General features: G+C 38.2%; 3 protein-coding genes across 4 annotated transcripts; 2 read left to right on the forward strand and 1 right to left on the reverse strand.

Annotated features, from left to right (window-relative positions):
- The first annotated feature begins 412 nt into the window (after positions 1–412).
- Positions 413–2,812, forward strand: cptp (ceramide-1-phosphate transfer protein). Of its 2 annotated transcripts, XM_085345224.1 has the most exons (3): positions 413–473; positions 612–741; positions 2,270–2,812. In XM_085345224.1, exons 2-3 carry the CDS (start codon positions 617–619, stop codon positions 2,790–2,792), a joined length of 648 nt encoding a protein of 215 aa, XP_085201350.1. In that variant the 5' UTR covers positions 413–473; positions 612–616; the 3' UTR covers positions 2,793–2,812. The 2 variants fall into 2 exon arrangements, with proteins under 2 accessions (XP_085201350.1, XP_085201351.1); XM_085345225.1 differs by lacking the exon at positions 413–473 and having other exon boundaries at positions 569–741.
- Positions 2,813–6,089: 3,277 nt separating this feature from the next.
- On the forward strand, positions 6,090–6,737 carry ubxn10 (UBX domain protein 10). Its single transcript, XM_085345544.1, has one exon. The coding sequence runs from the start codon at positions 6,090–6,092 to the stop codon at positions 6,735–6,737; it is 648 nt and encodes a 215-aa protein (XP_085201670.1).
- A 1,511-nt stretch (positions 6,738–8,248) lies between these two features.
- ddx19a (DEAD-box helicase 19a) lies at positions 8,249–16,820 on the reverse strand. Its single transcript, XM_085343807.1, has 11 exons — positions 16,764–16,820; positions 16,558–16,621; positions 16,265–16,451; positions 16,087–16,179; positions 13,293–13,395; positions 13,067–13,181; positions 12,796–12,973; positions 10,690–10,927; positions 9,644–9,806; positions 8,455–8,646; positions 8,249–8,366 (listed from the first exon to the last, which is right to left on the reverse strand). The coding sequence occupies exons 1-11, from the start codon at positions 16,818–16,820 to the stop codon at positions 8,305–8,307; spliced, it is 1,452 nt and encodes a 483-aa protein (XP_085199933.1). The 3' UTR covers positions 8,249–8,304.
- Between the last annotated feature and the right edge of the window lie 3,005 nt (positions 16,821–19,825).

The following is a 19,825-nucleotide window of genomic DNA, read 5'->3' on the forward strand; positions in this document are numbered from 1 at the left end:
CTCTCATCCTGCCTTGCCTCTTCTTACTCTTTGCTTACTTATTATGCTTCACTGCCTACACACCAGCTACCATTTCATGTGACATTTCAGGTAGCAATTCACCCGTCTGGAGCTCTTTTTGACCTAATTTCAGCACTGCCTACAGAGATTTCAGGTGCATTCATTTATAAAAGTTCATTTCTGGCATACAAAGGCTATGCTGTTTGTCACTTTTTATTTTTCACACATCAGTGACGTTTATGCAACAAAACTATTTGTTTAAGTGCGGCGGGATCATGGTTTGGGTTATAATAACTTCTTTCAACAAGTCTAATAAGCAATCAAGGTACAAATTTCCCTTGCTTTTATTTTGAAGATAAAGTCGCCAATTTAGAGCCTGCGCAGTAGAACCAGATAAGAACAGACAGGATCTGTCGCTTCACGGTGTCGAGAAAAAGAAATGCGTAATTTTCCTTTCAATTTTAACTTTTCTTGTAGGTGACGAGTTCACTTCTTGATCGTTTACCACAGGGCTTACATTTTTACACAGTTCCGGTTTGTTTGTAGCCCCGAAATACATTTTTTCATTCATTTTTTACGTGCCTGTTTGTGTCATTTGCACTTCCTGGTAGAAACCATGGCAGGCTCAGAAGACCAGAAGTTCTCCCTCCAGGAGGTCCTAGACACTTTTAAGTTGTGTCTGTCGGAAAATAAAGAAGTCTATCTAGAACAGTACGTCGCTGGATGGCGTGGGCTTGTAAAGTAAGTGGTTTGGTGGTCCAAATATTCTCTGTGTGTTCTTACATCAGTGTAGAAGTAAAGTAAGGCGAGCAGATCACAGCAAGGTAAATGTAGGACAGAGAGCGTTTACTATAAGCTAAGATCAAGTCTTGAGATTTATATCTGATCCAGCTGACTCTTCATCTATTTAAAAAAAAAAGAAAAAAAAAGTAACTTTCGTATGTTTAATGAATAAAAAAGTGTCACCTTCATGCCATGAAAACTTTCCAGGTTACAGACCCTCAAAGAACATAGGGATAGGCTAAAATTTTCTTTTTAATTAATTATTTTATGAGTCCTTGCAGCTTCATAATTACAGGAGATATCCACAGATTTGAAAAACACATTAAAGCTCTGTTCAAAAACAAATAAATTGTATAACCTGAAATCAAACCCCCCTTTTGTTCAATTCTGTTTTCTGATTCCAACTTTGTGCCTCAGTATCATGTCTCCTTTCCCTCAGCCCTAACTGCTTGCACCAGATGGCTGCCCCTGACTGAGCCTGGTTCTCCCTTTTAACAGGTTTCTTCCTGTTACAAGGAAATGTTCTTTCCCACTGCTGCCAAAATGCTTGTTCATAGGGGGTTGTCTGATTGTTGGGGTTTCTCTGTATTATTGTAGGATTACTGTACCTTATAGTTTTAGGCACTTTAAGGTGATTTTTTTTGTGATTTAAATAAATAAAATTGGATTGTATTGAAAGTTATATTGTAGTTTCAATTGCAAAACTACAACAGTCAAATGTCTGTGAAACAAGGGTCATCACAGGCTGAGATAGGTGGCTGATCAAAACAGGTTATAGCATATGAAAGGGTCTACTTTACCTACAGACTGATTCCAGAATCATATTCCTGGTAATAGTGTGCCTTCTTGGCTAGGGCTAGGTCTCTGTGGAAAAAGAGATTTTATTCTCAGTGGACTTTCTGGTTTTTAAAAAAAAAAAAAAATCAATAAAATGTGATGACAGAAGCAGGCCGACAAGTATTTGCAAAGCTGGTAATGCTAGCATGAGTGTTCCCCTTTAAAAGCTCCATGTTTTTCTTATATAAGAGCAATTAAAAGATCCAATAGAAAAAAGAAACAAATACCAGAGCTGTATAGTGAGAGTTTTGACGGAGAGTATAGTTTGGACTCTTTTCAATTAGGAAAAAATGAAAGTAAAGGAATCAAAGGCAACACAATAGCATTACGAAACAGGCTGAGGCACAATAACTGCATCTTGATAATATTTTAGAAATGACTGGAATTTGTAATTATAATTGAAATTCAAATTGCAGCGGCTTTCATAAATGTTGCATTTTTATTGTAAAAAGTATGAAATATTTTTGCAGCAGGAACAGCATAAAAGGGAAAGAGTTGAGCTTCAGCTCTGGTCTGTGAGTGAATTCTTGGAATTTCTCATGTGAACTGAACCGATTATAATTTGCAGGCATTTAGAATTTACTGCCGTAATAGTAGACCAAAAGGACACCCAGGTGTTAACTGAGTGTGTTTTTACTCCTTGTAATAGGTTTCTGAACAGCTTGGGAAGTGTCTTTGGCTTCATTTCTAAGGATGCTGTCAGCAAGATCCAGATCCTTGTGAATTATATGAATGGTGAGAACGCTTCTCACTATGCTACTGTGCAGTCGATGGTAAAATACGAACTGGACAATAATCTCGTGGATGTGAACAAGAAAGGAAGCCACCCAGAGTCTGGCTGTCGTACTCTGCTGAGGCTCCACCGCGCTCTGAGATGGCTGGAGCTCTTCCTGGATCGCCTGCGCACCAGCACAGAAGACAGTAAAACATCTGCCCTGTGTGCAGAGGCCTACAACGAGTCCCTCGCCCAGCACCATCCGTGGATGATCCGTAAGGCTGCGGGCATGGCCTTCCTCGTGCTTCCTGGCCGCCAAACCTTTTTCGAAGTAATGAATGTTGGCCCACCTGAGCAGGTTGTGGCCAAGCTGGGGGAGGCCCTACCTCTCATCTCTGAGGTGTACCAGATCACAGAGGACCTATATGCTCAACATAACATGCTTGATTTACCTTAGAAGCAAGAAGTGCTAATATCTGACACGTCATACTTTATATAATTAAATATTTGTAACTTGTCCTTGGTGAAAGGCTGCTGAACAAGATGCTTCTGCTGCTTGGTGAAGGATTGTCATAATTAGCTGTAATACCACTAAGATTAATTTCGAAACTACTGTATACATGTTTTAACATAAAATTCTGTACATTTTCCTCCAAGTAATGGACCTTTGAATGTATTTTTATTAACTCATCTTTTGCTTTTAAATCAACAGTTCCCAGTCTAGGGTCAGCAATCATTTACAGTATATTAATTAATATTAATATATTGTTTGTAGTTAACTCAGATTTTGAAGATTTTACATTTTTAGACAGAAATATATAATTTAAAAAGCTGCACCTTTTAAACTTTTGACCATCCACCCATCAATCTTTCTGAGTAAATGAGCCCAGCCATCTCTCAGAGGAAGGTTAAACATGTAGGATAAGATCCTGTTGGTTTAATTCTTATAATATTTAACAGAATAAAATCCTTCTTCTAAAATAACCAATCTTAAATAATAAAAATCAGTTTATTATTTCTTTTTAAATCCTTAAGGACTTTTTGACTTGGTTTTTAATTTAGTTTAAAATTGCAATTAGATCTTTATACGGTATTTGAAAAAGAAACTGATCCTGAATTTACCTTAAATCCCTTCATTAGTTAGAATTTTTTTTTTTAAGTAAAGCTGCTGGAGAAACACTCTTAGACAATAAATTAATAAAAGTTAAAATCTAAAAGAGTTTTTAGACAGAATTTCAATTTTCAATTCTCTCCCAACAGTCAAGATTTAGAAAACAACACGGCAAAATAACTACTTCTATTAAAGCGTAAATGACAATACTGATACAAAGAACTACAAACAATACAAAACAATGTCTTTTTCTTCAATTCTAAAAGGCTTTTCATACAGTTTACAATACCACCTTAATAAATGGACTACACAACACTGCTTTACCTGGGAATGCTGTAAGTTGATTTTTAAGTTACTTGTAAGCACACATTGTGTCGCTTCGTCTGGTCTGCCCTCCCTTGTCTCCTATTATTCAAGGAGTTCCCCAGGGCTCCATATTAGGACCACTATATATAACTTTTCCATTAATTTCCGTTAATTTATTAAATGCTGCGTTCTGTTTTTATTCAGTCATCTATTGTTATAAATTATTTACTGTTATCATTTACTGTTTAACTCCTTCAGTAGTACAGACCCTGGAATTTCTGCACTCATTCTTTGATGTTCTCATTTGATCTCATTGTGACTGTTCTAACCTCAGTAACACTTTTTACTTTGATTTAAAAAAGAAAATCTGAATTAATGAAATAAAAGGAAATATTGATCTGCTTGAAGTTTTCGGATGGAGGATGTTCAAATTACAGTTTTCCATTGTGGTCATGTTTGGGAATAGCTGCTCTGGATTGTTTTGTTTTTTTTAAATTAATTTAAAAATATGAAGGGAACTACAGTGGGTCCCTGAAGTCTTGGGCTCCCGTTTAAAGCTGCTGTTTTTGCAACAACATTTATTCAAAGGAAATAAACCAAGTTTGCATTTTGGATTTGAGATTTCAGCATTAAGAAGTAATGAAGAAACAATGAAATGACAAATTAATTAGAAGTGAACAAATGTTTGGCTCTCAGATATGAAAACAGGCTGAAGAGATTTAATATCTTAAGAGGATTAACAGAAAAGTTATTTACTGGCATGATGATGATATTTTGTAATGCTTAAAAGACCAAACATTTAATTGGGGAAACATGACACAAAGTAATAATGAATAATAGTGAGGTATACCAATTATGAAAATTGTATGGAATAAAGTAAACTGTTACGTCAGTTTTTCAGCTGCTATGCAGTATTTAATCCAGTGTTAAAATGTTGAACCTTCTGTTGCTGGTAATCATTATTAATGACCTTTCTATTTAGATATATTACAAAATATTCCATAAATATGGGATGATGATATATTACAAATGCAAATGGACAAACATACTTAATTGGGAAACAGCATGTTGTAAATCATTGATTAAAAAGGTTTAACTCTGTACATTGTTGTTTTCCATAAATTCATATCACTTCAGTGTTTTACTACACATCTGATTTAGGTTTTTTCTTGTTAAATGAAGATTTGTATTTTTGTTACATGCAAATGTTTATTTATGTCCACATGAACAAATGTTTTGCATTATGAATTGATTTATGATTAATGTACAAATATTATGATAGAATATAGCATTGTATTTGGAACAAGCATGTTCTGTATTCTGTGTTATTATTCACTCAAACATGTAATAAACATTGCAGGTGAAAAAAGACAGATGTTCCCGTTTGGCCATGAAGGATGTACTTAAGGTTTCTTATTTTGTGAATTAAACTTTGTCATGTGATTTTTTTTGATTTTAGAAAATAAGTCATTGTAAGTGCAGCCATCTCACTGTCCTTAAACAGCATCTTGAAGGTGACAGAAATGAACACATATCATTACTATGAGACTAAATACACTCACCGGCCACTTTGTTGGGTACACCTGTTCATCTACACATTAATGCAAATGTTTACTCAACCAATCACATGGCAGCAACTAAATGCATTTATGCATATAGACAAGATGATCAGCTATAATTCAATCTGAGCATCAGAATGGGGATGAAAGGTGATTTAAGTGACTTTGAATATGACATGATTGTTGGTGCCATATGGGTTGATTTGAGTATTACAGAAACTGCTGATCTGCTGGGATTTTCCCACACCACAGAGTGGTCTGGAAAAGAGAAAATTGATTGATGATTAAGGCTAAGGATATTTTTCCTACATTATTTTATTTTAGGTAGTTTTGTGAGAACACATTATTGTTTCAGTTAGTTTTGGTTTTGATTATAGTGAACACGTTTTCAAACCTAATTTTAGCTTTTAGCTCACTAAACAATAAAATAAGCTTGCCACCTTCTGTTTGCATTAATGTATGAAGCTGCAGTTGCATGTTTCCAACAGCAGGGGACTCCCACTCTCCAACCACAGGTTGTCAAGGCAACCAGAGTGTCATGGCAACGTTGCTGACGCTTGAGAAAGGACTTAATACCCAAACTGGGAAGTAAAGCGCACAAACGCTAATTTAACTTGTTGACCGGCTACGGAAGCGTACATTTATACGTTTAACCAGTGCGATAGTTTTTAAAAGCTGTGCTCATAGCCTTTAGAACAATATAAACTTTCTTTACTCTTTTTTTGTAAAGCACTTACGCCGAAACACAGCTGGAAATCTTCAAAGCAGCGGATCTTCGATGCATCTAACAAGGCCAAAATCCTCTAAGGGGCGAAGCAGACCTGCTGTAGACAGCTCACTGTATCCAGGGGAGGCGAACAGCATCCACAGGGAGCCGGGGTCTCCTGAGTTCCGCAGGCCGGACAGAAACCTTCGCTCCCGGTCTCAGCCCGTCATGTTGCAAGCTAACCACCTGAGCCAAGAGGAAGTTTTGCACATGCTGCAGCGTACTCCTGCTGCTCCGCCACAGTCCTTAAACAAGTACAAAGTCCTTCCGTCAATAGAGAAGAGAAGGCAGTCAGAGGTGAGCCTGCACAAAGACGTGTACAACCTTAACCTAGCAAAGGATGGTGATGATGTGACCAAGGTCTGCAGCCCCAGTGATTCAACGGCAGAAGCTGGCAGTGGCAGTTTGCTTCTTGCTGTAAGAGCTCCATGCGGAAGGAGGTTTCAGCAGCCCTTTGACCCCACACACACTCTGCTAACAGTGAAAGCCAGTGCAGAGGCCAGGTTTGGAACCAGGTATGAAGATGCTTGCATTGAGACCATGGAGGTGCCACGCAGGACCTTTAGAGACCTGCGTATGACTCTGGCACAGTGTGCCATTCCTAACAGATCCGTGCTGTGCATCTCTCAGAAAACTGACACTATGGGGGGACAGGAGTAATATGTGTTCTTTGAGGTCTGTAACTGTGCATTTTGTAGCTTCACTTGAATATCTGAACTTCACTGTGCAAAGTTTAAAAGGCTTCTTTCGCACCAATCTGTAGCCTCTAAGATTTTTAATGCCAAACTTCGTCCAATATGCACCTTACTCAAGTAAAATTAAACTTCTCGTGCTCAGGATCTGTGTAGCAGAAGAGATGTTTTTCTGCATTGTGTTCATGAACCTGCACGGAGTTGTGATTCTTCAGAGTACTTTGAGATTATATACATTTCAGGATGTATAAATAAATGTTTCATAACTCTGGAAGCTCAATGAGCAAATGGGGTTATATATTTGGAAAATAAAATATTCACAACGACGTTGATTCTCAAAAATGATTTAGGTGGTCTTTACGCATGTAAAAGCTCAGTTTTGCAATCTACATTTAATAAATTTTAGTATAGCTCCTTTCAATTTGTTTTCCCAAAGTGTTCATTAAAACTAACTTATCATAATCAAGTTTTATTATTAAATGGAGGAAAGTAATCTTTTGAATCATTTGATTAAATTTAAATTAATAAAATGTATCCTTTTTCCAGGCAGTTCATGGCATGGGCAAGCAAGTATAACATCTTCCAAAAAAATAAGTTTAATGACAAAGTAAAATGGTAGAAGTTTTACATTCATGTCTGCAGTATATACCGTTTATATTTAGAGTTCAGGGTGCCTCACATCCCACTAAATGATATTTACTAGTTTAATTGCTTCAGTAAGATTTTGCAAGCTGGAATTGTACAGCCTGCTCCTGAAGGCATCATCAAAACCTTATTACTCAGGTGTACTCATTAAAATGTAAGCTATTAGAACCACGCCAAGGAACTTGGAGTTTTTCACCAGAGAACTTTTGAATCCATTTAAATTGCTTGTGTGTTTGACTTCACAGAAATGGTAGTCAACACCAAAGTGAGTCAATTAGTCTGCTTAACTGAAAATACAGTTTTACATTTTAAATAAAATTATGCTCAAATGTGTTTCAACAAACTCATAATACCATTTGTGCCAACTCTGGAAAATTTATTGAAACAATCACACAGTAAAGTTAAAGGGGGAAAAAGCTATCAGGTCTCTCCCTCTGTCTCTCTTTTTATTAACTTATTTTTTAAACTTTAAGTCATCTTCTCAGCAGGCTTTAACAAGATTTTTTTTTTTAAATCCACAAAAAAAAAAAAAAACCTCAGCAACATCCTCACATGAAATTATGACTCCCGCTACAGTAAGACAGGCATTTTAAACTTTTAAAATGCTTTAAGCCACTCAAGGATAATTGATCAAACTCAAGTCATGCAAACATCTATACTAACTACATTAATATTTCACTGCACAAATAAATGAAAGAACACTGCAATCCAACACTCCTGTATGCTTTAAGGTGACGTCAGTGAACAAAGGCAAACAAAATCAAAGTGCAAACTTTGTTTGGCACAGTTAACACACGCATGCATCTGTAAACAATAAAAGTGCAAACAATAAATCCTTGGGGGAAGGGGGGTCATTAACATTTTAGGCAACATGTCTGGTTGTTGCAACTTCAGCTTATCAGGTTCTCCATTTCCTCCAGATTGGAGGTGTCAAGTTTGATGATTTTCCTGTCTGTAGGTGAAAGGAAAAAAAGAGGATGCGTCATTAGGATCTGGATTCTCTCAATTGTATCAAGCTCGAGTAAAAAAATGGAACATACCGAAATGCATCTCAATCTGTTTTATAATGTCCATGCTGTGCTCGCTGTCCACCATATTAACAGCAAATCCACGTCGGCCAAAACGGCCGGTACGGCCAATGCGGTGAAGGTATGTATCATTGTCAGCATTCCCGTCCAGATCAACTGGGAGTTCGAAGTTCACCACCAAAGACACCTGTTCCACATCAATACCTGCAATCCATGTAAGCAAAATAGTAAGTGCTGGATAGGGCTGTTCGATATAACGATATATATCGGATGACGATATAAAAAAGCCTATTGTTTCATTTTACGCTATTGTTTGTTTTGTGGTGTCGCAAAATAAACTGTTTACGGCAATATTTTTTCATCATTTTGATGGTCATTGTAGTGACTATATTAATTTCTTAAAGTTCTCTCTTTCGCTTATATTTTATATAACCACACTACGGACGGACAAGCGCCTGTTTTTATGCACTGTCGTTAGCAACAACGATGGTAAAACCTTCGCTTGTCCGCTTGTTTATTTTCCACATAAACCTTTCACAATAAAGCTCAAGATCCTGTTGAGACTTAAAAAAAAAAAAAAAACCCTGAATCATGTGAAAGAGTATGCAGAGTATTTATGGATGAGAAGCAAAAAAGAGCCGTCAGGTGCTAAAAAATAAACCTTAGACTCAAACATTAGAACAGGCTTTTCTCCGCAGCACGCTATGTAATAAATACTCAAAGAAAACAGCGGCCGGTGCAACTTATGTCTAAAAATGCATCCTTTAATAAATCTGTTTTTTTTAAAACACTCGACTCCAGGTACACGACGCCCAGCTGGAAACACTTTCCGCAAGTCAAGCTGCCCGAGATTCACAGAAAATGTTAAATCTTTGTGATTTATATCGTTATCGGGACGATAGATGTCTTATATCGGGATATGAGATTTTGGTCATATCGCACAGCCCTAGTGCTGATGGACATGGACTTCAGGGATCAACAGTGGTTAAAGTGATCTACACTGGCTCACTGATAAAAAAAAAAAAAAAAAGGTTTTAGACAATTTCCCCACTGATGGATTAAATAATAAACATTTTAATAAACCGAATCTGCCTCACTTTAAAATAGACGTGTCCACCTCTAGCTCTACATTAATGGGTGCACACTTACCACCATTGGTATCAATCATTGGCAATCAACTCTCACTTAATAGCCTTCTTACCTCTTGAGCACACATTCGTGGTCACAAGCACTTTCTCTTTGCCGCTCCTGAAGCGTTCAATGACAGCAGCTCGCTGCTCCACTGTCATTTCACCACTTAGCAATGCCACCTGATGGCCCTCTTTGGTCAGACTTTCTGTCAGCCAGGCAGCCATCTTTCGGGTCTAAAGAAAGAGGGTAAGAAAAGAAGTTATAACCACTCATACTTACAATTTAGCCACTAAGGGTTTGGGGTTTTTTGGGTGGGTGGTGGTGGTGGTTGTGTGTGTGTGTGTGTGTGTGTGTGTGTGTGTGTGTGTGTGTGTGTGTGTGTGTGTGTGTGTGTGGGGGGGGGGGGGGGGGGGGGGGGGGTGTTGATGAACAGTGCTGACCAAAAGTGTTGTGCTTGTGTCACATTTCTCCCCTCAATTTTAATAGCACTCTAGTTTTCACACAGTCATACTTACTTTCTACATCTCATTCACTGACATATACCAACATTTGCACCACTCAACAGGTCATTTTTAATACGGACAAGCAGGGAGAGGCACAGGTGGGTCCTCTACATCCCATTTTTCTACACCCTGCCTGGTGCCAGGTTTGGCTGGCCCTGGGGATAGGTTGACTGAATCCCGGGATCACTGTTGGCTTTTTTGCTTTTTACCCCTTAGCTTTAATAGCTCATCGCTCCTTCAGCCAGGTGAGTTAAAACTGATCATTTATTAAGTGAAAAGGTCACACGAGTCTGCTTTTTCTAAGCTCCAGCTTCCTACCTAGAGCTACAAGCAACCACAGCCTGAAAAAAAGGATATTTCCTCTGTCAACAAAAACACCGTGTCTTGCAGCCAAATAAACTCGGGGCTCATCATGCACTATTACTCTACTACTAGTACTGGTGTCTTCAGCTACACTTTATCCGTAGATTAAAATTTAGGATACTAACTTACTGACATAAAACCCTTCTTTTTGTGAGCTCTCTCCTTCTCACGAGTTACAGTGCTTTCAGTGCCAAATTAAAACCATTAAATCATAGTTTTTGTTAAGCAGCTTTGAAAACACCTGACTTACCTTGCAAAAGATCATGGCCTGTGCAATGGTAAGGGCCCCGTATAGATTGCAGAGTGCCGTGAACTTGTCCTCCTTCTCTTTGCAGTTCACATAGAACTGTTTGATGGTATCCAGAGTCTCCTCCTCACGCTTTAGCCGGATTATATTAGGTTCAGAAACAATTTGCTCTGCAAACCTCCACACAGAGTCCTCAAATGTTGCAGAGAAAAAGAGCATCTGACAGTTCATCGGCAGCTGTCTGCATAAGTGTGGAGACAAAGTGTGACAAAAAACACTTGTTTAAACAAACAACAAAGAATGTTAAGTCATTAGACCTCTCTTTTCAGTTTATTGTTGTGTGTACATTGGTATATTGAGACGGAGGAATGTTAATGTGGCTTTTGATATAACTGATTAACAAGTGTTCCCTGTAGTACATTTTTACATTAAAAGAAACATAAGGTTCCTGAGATAAACCAGACTGATCTTAGTGGAAAGCAGAGCAGCACGTTGAAGCTGGTACTGCAGGGTTCAAAACTGTGCAAACTATTAAATGTAATACAGAGATGGCATGTGTGAATAAAATATATTAATCAACAAAGAAAAGGCTGATGATGCCAGCAGTAAAAAATAAATTAATAAAAATGACAAAGTTGTAGTTCATGGTGGAGCTGCAGCCTCTCCTCTCGCACTCACAAAAACACATGCAGCAAATCTGAGGCCAGTGACAAAGGGGATTTCCAGAGTCGAACAGAAGGGTTCACTGTGACTACAATTAGAATCAAAAGAGGACTGTGGTGGAAAATTTTACATTTGTGCTTCCATAACATAACACGATTAAAAGAAATTATTTTTTGTATGCTGGTCTTTAAGAGTTCCTTCCTGTGAGAACAAAGTCTTCATGTTGCTTGGCTCACATCTAAAAATGTTAGCTTGCCCTTTTTGCTGTGAATCATACTTTATATATGTATGCATGCATGTATATATTATTATCAATCTCCACTTTGATGGGCCACCTGCTCAACAAGTTTAAATATGAAGCGATCTTTTCACTGACACTCAAGCAAAAAATGCTGTTTAAGAAAAAGTTAAAACGACAGGATTGTATGCAGATATAAATATAGCGGATATCATGTTAACTTGGCTGCCAGCTTACATCGTCTCTGCTCGCTCTTTAATGAGTTTTAAATGATGTGAAGTCCTCTCCATGACCCCTTTTAAACTCATCCCTGCATGCTTCAGGTTATCACACAGACACAGAGGGAAAACTGCTGTCAGCTCTCGCAAAGCATTTTGTGACATCAGATTTAAAGACTGCGTTTTTATTCTAATTTGTTCTTTATTAGCTTTGTCGCCGCAAGAAGGAAATCAAAGGTGTATGGGAGGAGGTGAAAAGACTCCTCTACTCACACAGGTGGTTCAATAAACAATACTTATTTACAGATGTTCTCATTGCGATTTTAGGAACAAGCACTGATGCTGTAGACTAGAACAATATTTCTTCTCGTCCACCTTCACTATTATCTTGGTAATAATGCTGGCTCTTTGCAGACTGCCATGTGTGTTTAAGAGGAGAAGCTTCAAATACAACAGGATCATCTTCATTCCCGCTGTGTTATGAAACTTTGTTGAGAAAAGCACAAGTTGCCTAAGCCGAATCCTTTTTCCCCACATCTCTCTCCCACAAGTAAAATCCACGTGCATGTATATTTAAGTACAAATGTGAGTGGAACGCCTGCACTGTGGCATCAACCAGTGCTGTCTTCTTACTGTGTTTTCAACACCAACAACAGGTTCTGTAGTTCAGAGGTATATCTTTTATTTTTAAAACTGGCAACTGAATAAATTTTTAGTGAAGATTCGTGCCACTTTGGTGGAAATAAAGTTACTGGCCACAATAAGCCAGAAGCAGGCTAATCTACCTACCTGATGTGCTTTTGTTGGTTAAGCTGAACCTACTATGACTGATAAAATGAACTATGACATTATAGATTATGGCACCAAATACTAAGCAATTAAAAACCTGCTTCAGGTGAACTGTACTGCATGCCATATTTACCAGCCAGTGTTTGTTATTGTAAAACTCTGGAAATAAAAATATGAACATAAAGACCGAAAGGAGTGCACCTGTGGATTCGAATGCTCTGGTCCCGGTGGCCCTGGGTGGCGATCATCACATCAGCCTCATCCAGCACAAACATAGTGATCTTTTTGGGGTCAATGAGCTTGTACTTGGTGCACCAGTCGTGGACTGTGCCCGGTGTACCAATGACAATCTGCTGTTGCAACTTGGCTCCTCGCTCCACTGAACACAATGCAGAGAGTCACGCAGTGAACACAGACTGGTGACTAGAAATCTTTTCTTCAGAAGAGAGTACAAACACTATCACATTCTTACTTCTATTTCCCCGAATGGCATATGCCAGCTTCACATCTGGACAAAATTTCCCCATTTGCTCAATGACTTGACCAGTCTGCAATGCGAGCTCGTACGTCGGTGCGATGCAAAGGCACTAAAAGAAATTTTTTTTGACCTAGTGAATACATTTCAGGGTCTGATAAAAGGATACCAGCTGTCTCAAGAGATTGAAAATGCTGTGATACTCTGAGGATGTTCTGCTTACCTGAGTCCACTTATTGTCAGGGTTTACATGGCTGAGCATGGCCAGAGAAAATGCAGCAGTTTTACCTGTGCCAGACTGCGACTGTGCAATCAGATTCTGAGGTCTGAAAGCAGAAAAAAGTAGACATGAAGAAATGAATAAATCACAGAAAAACCCGATGTGCTGAAGATTTGAAAGGGTTTTTAAAATTTTGACTGCTTAGATTTTTTTTTTTTTTATCATTACAACAGGACAAAAGTCCATTTAAAAAAAAAAAAAAGAAAGAAAAAAAAATCACAAACTAAAGTTTTATTAAGTAAAAACCAAAAAAACCAAAACATACCCCATGTCCTCAAGCCTCACCTGCTGAAGCCAGGGTTCCAACACACAAAAAAATGTGCATAAACATGTTTATTTATTCCCACCATTGTTTCAATTATTTGTTGTCAGCAGATTAGACTTGTGACCCTTTCATCGCGTAACAGCTGACAACAAGCTGACTAAACAACAACAAGCTGTTATAGGCTTACAAAATAATGCCTGCTAATGTTGGGCTTGAGTGTCCTATAATTTACCATTTCCTTCTGATAAACAGTTGTATTACATTTCCACATCTTATGGGAGATTATTTGCAAAGTGTCCCAGTCCAACAGCGCTGAATTCGTCAAAATCGGCTAACAGCATTTATCAGAGGCAAAAAAGCAGTGCTGTCACAATACTAGAATTCAAAGTCAATACCAATACCCAGGAAATTATTCGATACCATTATTTAATGCCACACACAAGATTTTAACCCAATTTTTTTTGAGCCCATCCTGCAACACCATCCTAACATCAGAACCAATAACCACCTTTATATATAAATAAAGTAAAAACAATATAAAAGACTAATAAGGGCAGAAAAGTATGTATGTCCAGTTGACTAGTCACATACCATTATGGTAGCAGGTATAAATTTTGGGCCATTGTACACTATATGCAAAAAAGAAAATTAATGGTTGTTCTTTTATAGATAATTGTGAAGCTTTTATGCAGCCATGACACTAAACAAGTATTTTATTCTTTTTTCTCGACTCGGTCATTTAATTTTCCATGATTTGCTGGTTTGGAAGTCTTAAAAATAGAAGCAAACTTGGGGGGTGAATTGTCAAGCTGTGCCCTTAATGACTTTTTGCATCTGTATAAGCTTCTCAAAGGCACAGATCATCGTTTTGGAACCTCAGCTTCTCTTACATGTTGAGTTCCAGATGTTTCAATCAGGGCTTAGGTTTAGTCTCCCAAAGGCAGCAGAAGTAGATCCAGCCTGTTATTTACTCCATCTGCTCTTGTTTTTAAGAAACATTTTAAACAGTTGTCTTCCATTAATTGTGGCAACAGTTATGTACTTTGTTTTTTTCATGGCCAACTGTATGTATGCATTTTGCTAGACTGTCTGTACAGCATTTGTTAATTTAAGGTTCCTATATGCAAGGATCTGTTAAAGAGTAATTAAATATTAAAATATTAATAAAATAGTGTAACTTTTTGGCACAAGGCACCATTATAAATGAACACAAGTGTGACATCCACACACATCTTTAAGATGAAAAAAGGCAAATGGTTAACATTTTTCTGAAATAACTTAAAATTGCTGTTAAATAAATCTCTTAGAATATTTATCAAGTTAATTGTTTTGGCACAAATTCAAAATTAGTGAATATGAACTCACAGCTGTGCCAGCACAATGGGCAGCTAGCCAACTAGCATTACCCAGCATGTCTTTTGATGGTGTAATTTTCTAAGTGAGCAATTATCAGTATTAAAAATAGGTAATTTTTTTTTTTTTTAAATCACTATGCCCCATGTTTCCCCCTGATGAAGTGTGTTATTTTTAAGTTATTAATTGCTGTAATGTAGTAATTTATTTATTTCATATGATTAGAAAAGTGAGAGAAAAATACATTTAACACAGGACCCCACAGGAACCGTTTCTCAGCCCTAAAAGTGGTCAATAATGCAAAATACACAATAATGTAAACCACTTGAAAAACCACAGTGCACGTTTTTTCTGGCCACTGGAAATTATGACTGTACGCCCTTAACACCATTTGTTGAGATGACAGCAAAGAGATGTCCATTAAAGTGCCATTATTATCAACCTGATAATTTACTGAGAAAAAAAAAACTACTATAAATTTTAAAAGAGCACGCTACTGTAACATTTACGAATTTAAAACAGACAGATACTTGGGATTCTCCCCTCAAACAACTTAACTGTTTTCAGTCAATAAATCAAACAGATTTCTCCCTTCGCTACTAAAACAGATGACTAAAAATCTGACTTATTATAGTGTTGCATTTTCTAACTAGTAGTCATTTTCCTTTTCCATTCATTTTCTTCCACTTATCAGGGTCATGGCAGGGCTGGAGCCTATTCAAGCTACCACTGGGCGAGAGGCAGGGTACACCCTGGACAGGTTACCAATATGAGGCAGGGTTAAAACAGCATTAGTCCCATTTTCATTTTGTTTTCAACTGAATTTGCCATTTCAGTTTAGTTTTTATTGTTTTGATGTTCGGATACTTGTCAAAGGCAAGATCTAAGAGGTTCAGAATAGCAAATACAATAAAACAACACTTTGAGAAGGCAGCTTACTCATTATCACTCACGGCCTCATATAATTAACAAGAATCTCCACCAGAGCCTCACCAAGCTCAACAAACTGGACAAAACAAACAAACACTAAAATTAAATGGAATTCCCTTGTATCTTTGAACTTCGTGTAAATCAACAAATACAAATTTGAAACGTAGTTTTTTTTATAAACAGACTTACGGCTGTGCCAACATCATAGGCAAAGCGTTTTCCTGGATCCTTGATGGTCTGTTAAAGCCCATATTGTACACCCCCTTCAGCAACTCAGGCTTCCTATTAAAAATACAAAATAAGGTAATTTTATAAAAGTAACACACAAAGCAAACGAGCATGATGGAAGTTTTCCTTGCAGACTCACAGTCTCAGCTCCTCAAAGGTCTTCACCGAGTACAGTGGAGAGTTGGGGTCCGCCTGCAGGACCTCCACCTGGTTTCTGTTCCTCACCAGTGAGCGGCGGATTAGTTTGTTCAGCAGAGACTGCTCGGCCAGGTTGACTCGCTCCTCTCCCCATCCTCCATTTCCGGCCTTCACGGGCATGATATTCCCTACACAGGTGGCAATACCAGCAACCACCATGACAGCACAATCATAAGTTAGCAGTTAATTTAGTTAGATGTGATTTTAAGGAGGAAAAACGAATAGTTAAGTTACCGTTTATGTCTCCTATCACGTTGCGTGGACCACGAACTCCACTGACTTTTTTGGAAAAGTCAAGCTGGTGAAAAAAACAAAATATGTTTGAAATTTTTTTGGCGCAAATAACGCAGCAGTGACAGCGAAGTCAGCGTTAAGCTAGCTAGTTAGCACGCGTTTTGACCCAACAGTTTGGAAGTTGTTGGGTAACCTTTAAAAGTTACCTGTGAGGATGTAGCCTCCTGAACATCCACTGCAGCTGCCCAAGAGTTTTGGGACATTTTCAGGCAGTTTTTGTGTAGTTTTTTTTTCCGAGACGAGCAACCTTTTTTCTTTTTGTGCAAAAGTTTGATGTCAGCATGAGCGATGTGCGTGAGCGCGCCGCTGTCCCGACCTGAACCAACCGCAACCTGCTGCTGGACCACGCGTGTCGCATTCACAAGCGTTGGAAATATTGACTATATTAAAACTTCAGCCCACAGACGCAACTAATCAAAGCAAAAACAAGCTGAGTAGTGGTGCTTTTGCAGCTTTTCGTTTTGAAGCCAATTCTTTGACGTTTCTTTAGGTAAAATGTGTGAGAGAGCTTTTAATCAAGTTCCATCCACAGATAGTTTATAATGTGATAAATATTTCTAGTAACTGCGCCATTTTCATCTTTCTTTTTGTGTGATACAAGAAAGTAATTTTTTCCACAAGTTTGGAGAAACATTTCGTTTGTTTGTTTTGAACTTTTAACGCTTAAATACAAGCCACGATACGTTTACGCACTTTCTGAGTGATACGTGAATGCACCACAATGAACTTACTGACACACCCTTCATAGAAGATGCAACCAATTACTGCGCATCGACAGGTATTTTAAATTTTATCACTTAAACTGCTAAATGCAAAAATACAGCACTTTATAACGTAAACGTGTGTTTACATACGTAATGTTTTAGTGCTAGTTTACTAAATGCGACTATTTTAATGTAAAGTAACATTCATTATTTTCAAGCTAAGGTTCGTGTTAAAGTTTACAAATAGATGGCAACGCACTACATATTTAAATTTAATTTAAATATTTTCTAAAGATCCATATTTTCTAAAGATCCTTGTTAAATTAATGTTAATTTAATCCGTATAGGCTATTAAGGGCACTTCAAGACACTTAAATTTACATGTTTATATTAAAGGGTTTTTTTCACACCGAAACGACCGTAAAGCAAGTCTGCAGTTACCAATTATATGCACTTTGGTTTACAAATTACTTATGTTTTTGATAAATTGATTTTTCATGAGCCCTACTACAGACTGGCAACCTGTACAGGGTGTACCCCATCACTTGTCCTATGGCAGCTGGGATAGGCTCCCAGGGACTTCCATTCAGCCCCAGTGGATGAATGGAATCAGAAACATCAGGGTGGATACATGTAATTAATGTTGGAAAAGAAATGACACCAACCTCTCCCACAGGGGAACTGTAGAAAAGGGGAGAGGCCAATGTGGTACCCCAAATTTATAGGGTTGCACCAAAGAGGAAGAAGAAAAGGATGAGGAGGGGCTCTAACTGATAATGAAGATAATTACAGGTTTGGAGGTCCTAAAAGTCAAGTATACCAGGAACAGTTTGGGGTTTAGAACACATTTTGTGTAATTATAACAATATGTAATTTATGACCCAGTTACATGTGTGAGATGGACGATTCCTCTAATTCATGAGTCAGTCATTTAAATAATTTTTCAGTGCAAAACTAGAGACGGTTTTATCAGCTTCTCAAGTGTGAGGATTTGCCTATTTTTTTGGTATCTTGTGTCTTTAGAAAGTGGCCAAAATAAGCAACCAACATTTGGGATTTTCTGACATCTTATAGATCAAACGATTAACTGAAGGATTAATCAAGTTGAAAGATGACAGAAGCAGTTTTTATTTTTGCAAAAGAAAAGCTCTGGATTGACGTGGGGTTTTCCTTTACCATTCATGCCATGTGGATGTGAGAAATAGAGAAAGAGAGGTCGAGAAACAGATAGAAAGGAAAGCACGAGGGAAGGGGGGAGGAGGAGGGAGCTTTATTGGCTGCAGGTTAATTCAATTTGGAGGCGGATGTTGAGTTTCAGCCAACCCACACGCACACACGCACACAGACAACGATCTACATGTTTGCAACTATAGTAAAATGATTTTATAATGACATATTAATTGTCATGGTAACCTCAAGCAGAAAACAGATGGATGTAATAGAGTGATCGCAAAACAGAGAGACAGCCAAACGCCCACACTGGATTAAAAACATTAAGGGCTTTCCAATCGCACCACAGGAGAGATTCTAGGTGATATGAGGGAGACCTGTAACGCTGTATTTCCCACCTCTCTGCTCCTGGTGTTACAGTACATGTCAGGCACTGATCTCATGTTATTAAAGAGGATAACTAACACACTGTCATCGAGGGCTTGAATGAGTGGGTGGTGCTTTGAATGGGGATGGGAAGGGGGATGTTTGGACCCTGTGTCTCAGTCCCTCTCTCTCTTTCTGTCTGTCTCTCTCTGAAACTCCAGCGTCCACACAGTCAAGAAGAGGAGGAGGAGGAGGAGAGAATAAATGAAACAGTTTTTGCAACCACATGTTGCTGATTGAGCCGCTGCAGCAGCTACCCTTCCTTTCTTGTGGCCGCTGCATGTGTAGTTTCCACCACCTGTGGCCACACTCCTATTTCCTCTACGCCACAGAGAGAGAACAAAAAAGGGGCATCTGAGAGAGGTGGAGGAGGAGGATATCTTTCACGACAAGTGGACTTCTGATAGAGAGAAAAAGAGAGAGCGAGAGGGAGCTTACTGCATGCCAAGTTAACGCAAATGAAAGGTAAGATAATGAGAGATCAAAAAAAAGGGGATCTGCATATCAGATATGTTTTCATGCTGCAGAGTGTCTCTCTGATGGCCCACATCTCAAACAAGCCTGTCATTTGTTTTAAATGAAGAAAAAAGGTCAGCCAGTGTGATGATGATTAAAACTGCCAGTGCTGCGTCTCAGTGTAAACAGACTGCGTTTCAACAGGTGGTTTTCCACAGCATCCGCTCTCTGATTCGACACTAATGAGTTCAGAGGACGCTTTAAATTTAAATACCAGCAATCAGTTTTTGGCAGACAATCACTTTTTTGGCACAACACCGGCTATTGCAGTTAATAATACAACAGCTTCTTGCCATTTTTTGTGTTTCTTTTTATCGCTGTGTAACTGAGCTCAATTGAAAGCCTGCATGCGCTAGTACCTCTTGCCACAAGTTCCCAGAATCCTTTGCGGT

Source organism: Diplotaxodon limnothrissa, linkage group LG20 (assembly GCF_057381915.1).
Source record: "Diplotaxodon limnothrissa isolate DT_005_m linkage group LG20, D_limnothrissa_male_GT1.1, whole genome shotgun sequence".
Taxonomy (NCBI): domain Eukaryota; kingdom Metazoa; phylum Chordata; class Actinopteri; order Cichliformes; family Cichlidae; genus Diplotaxodon; species Diplotaxodon limnothrissa.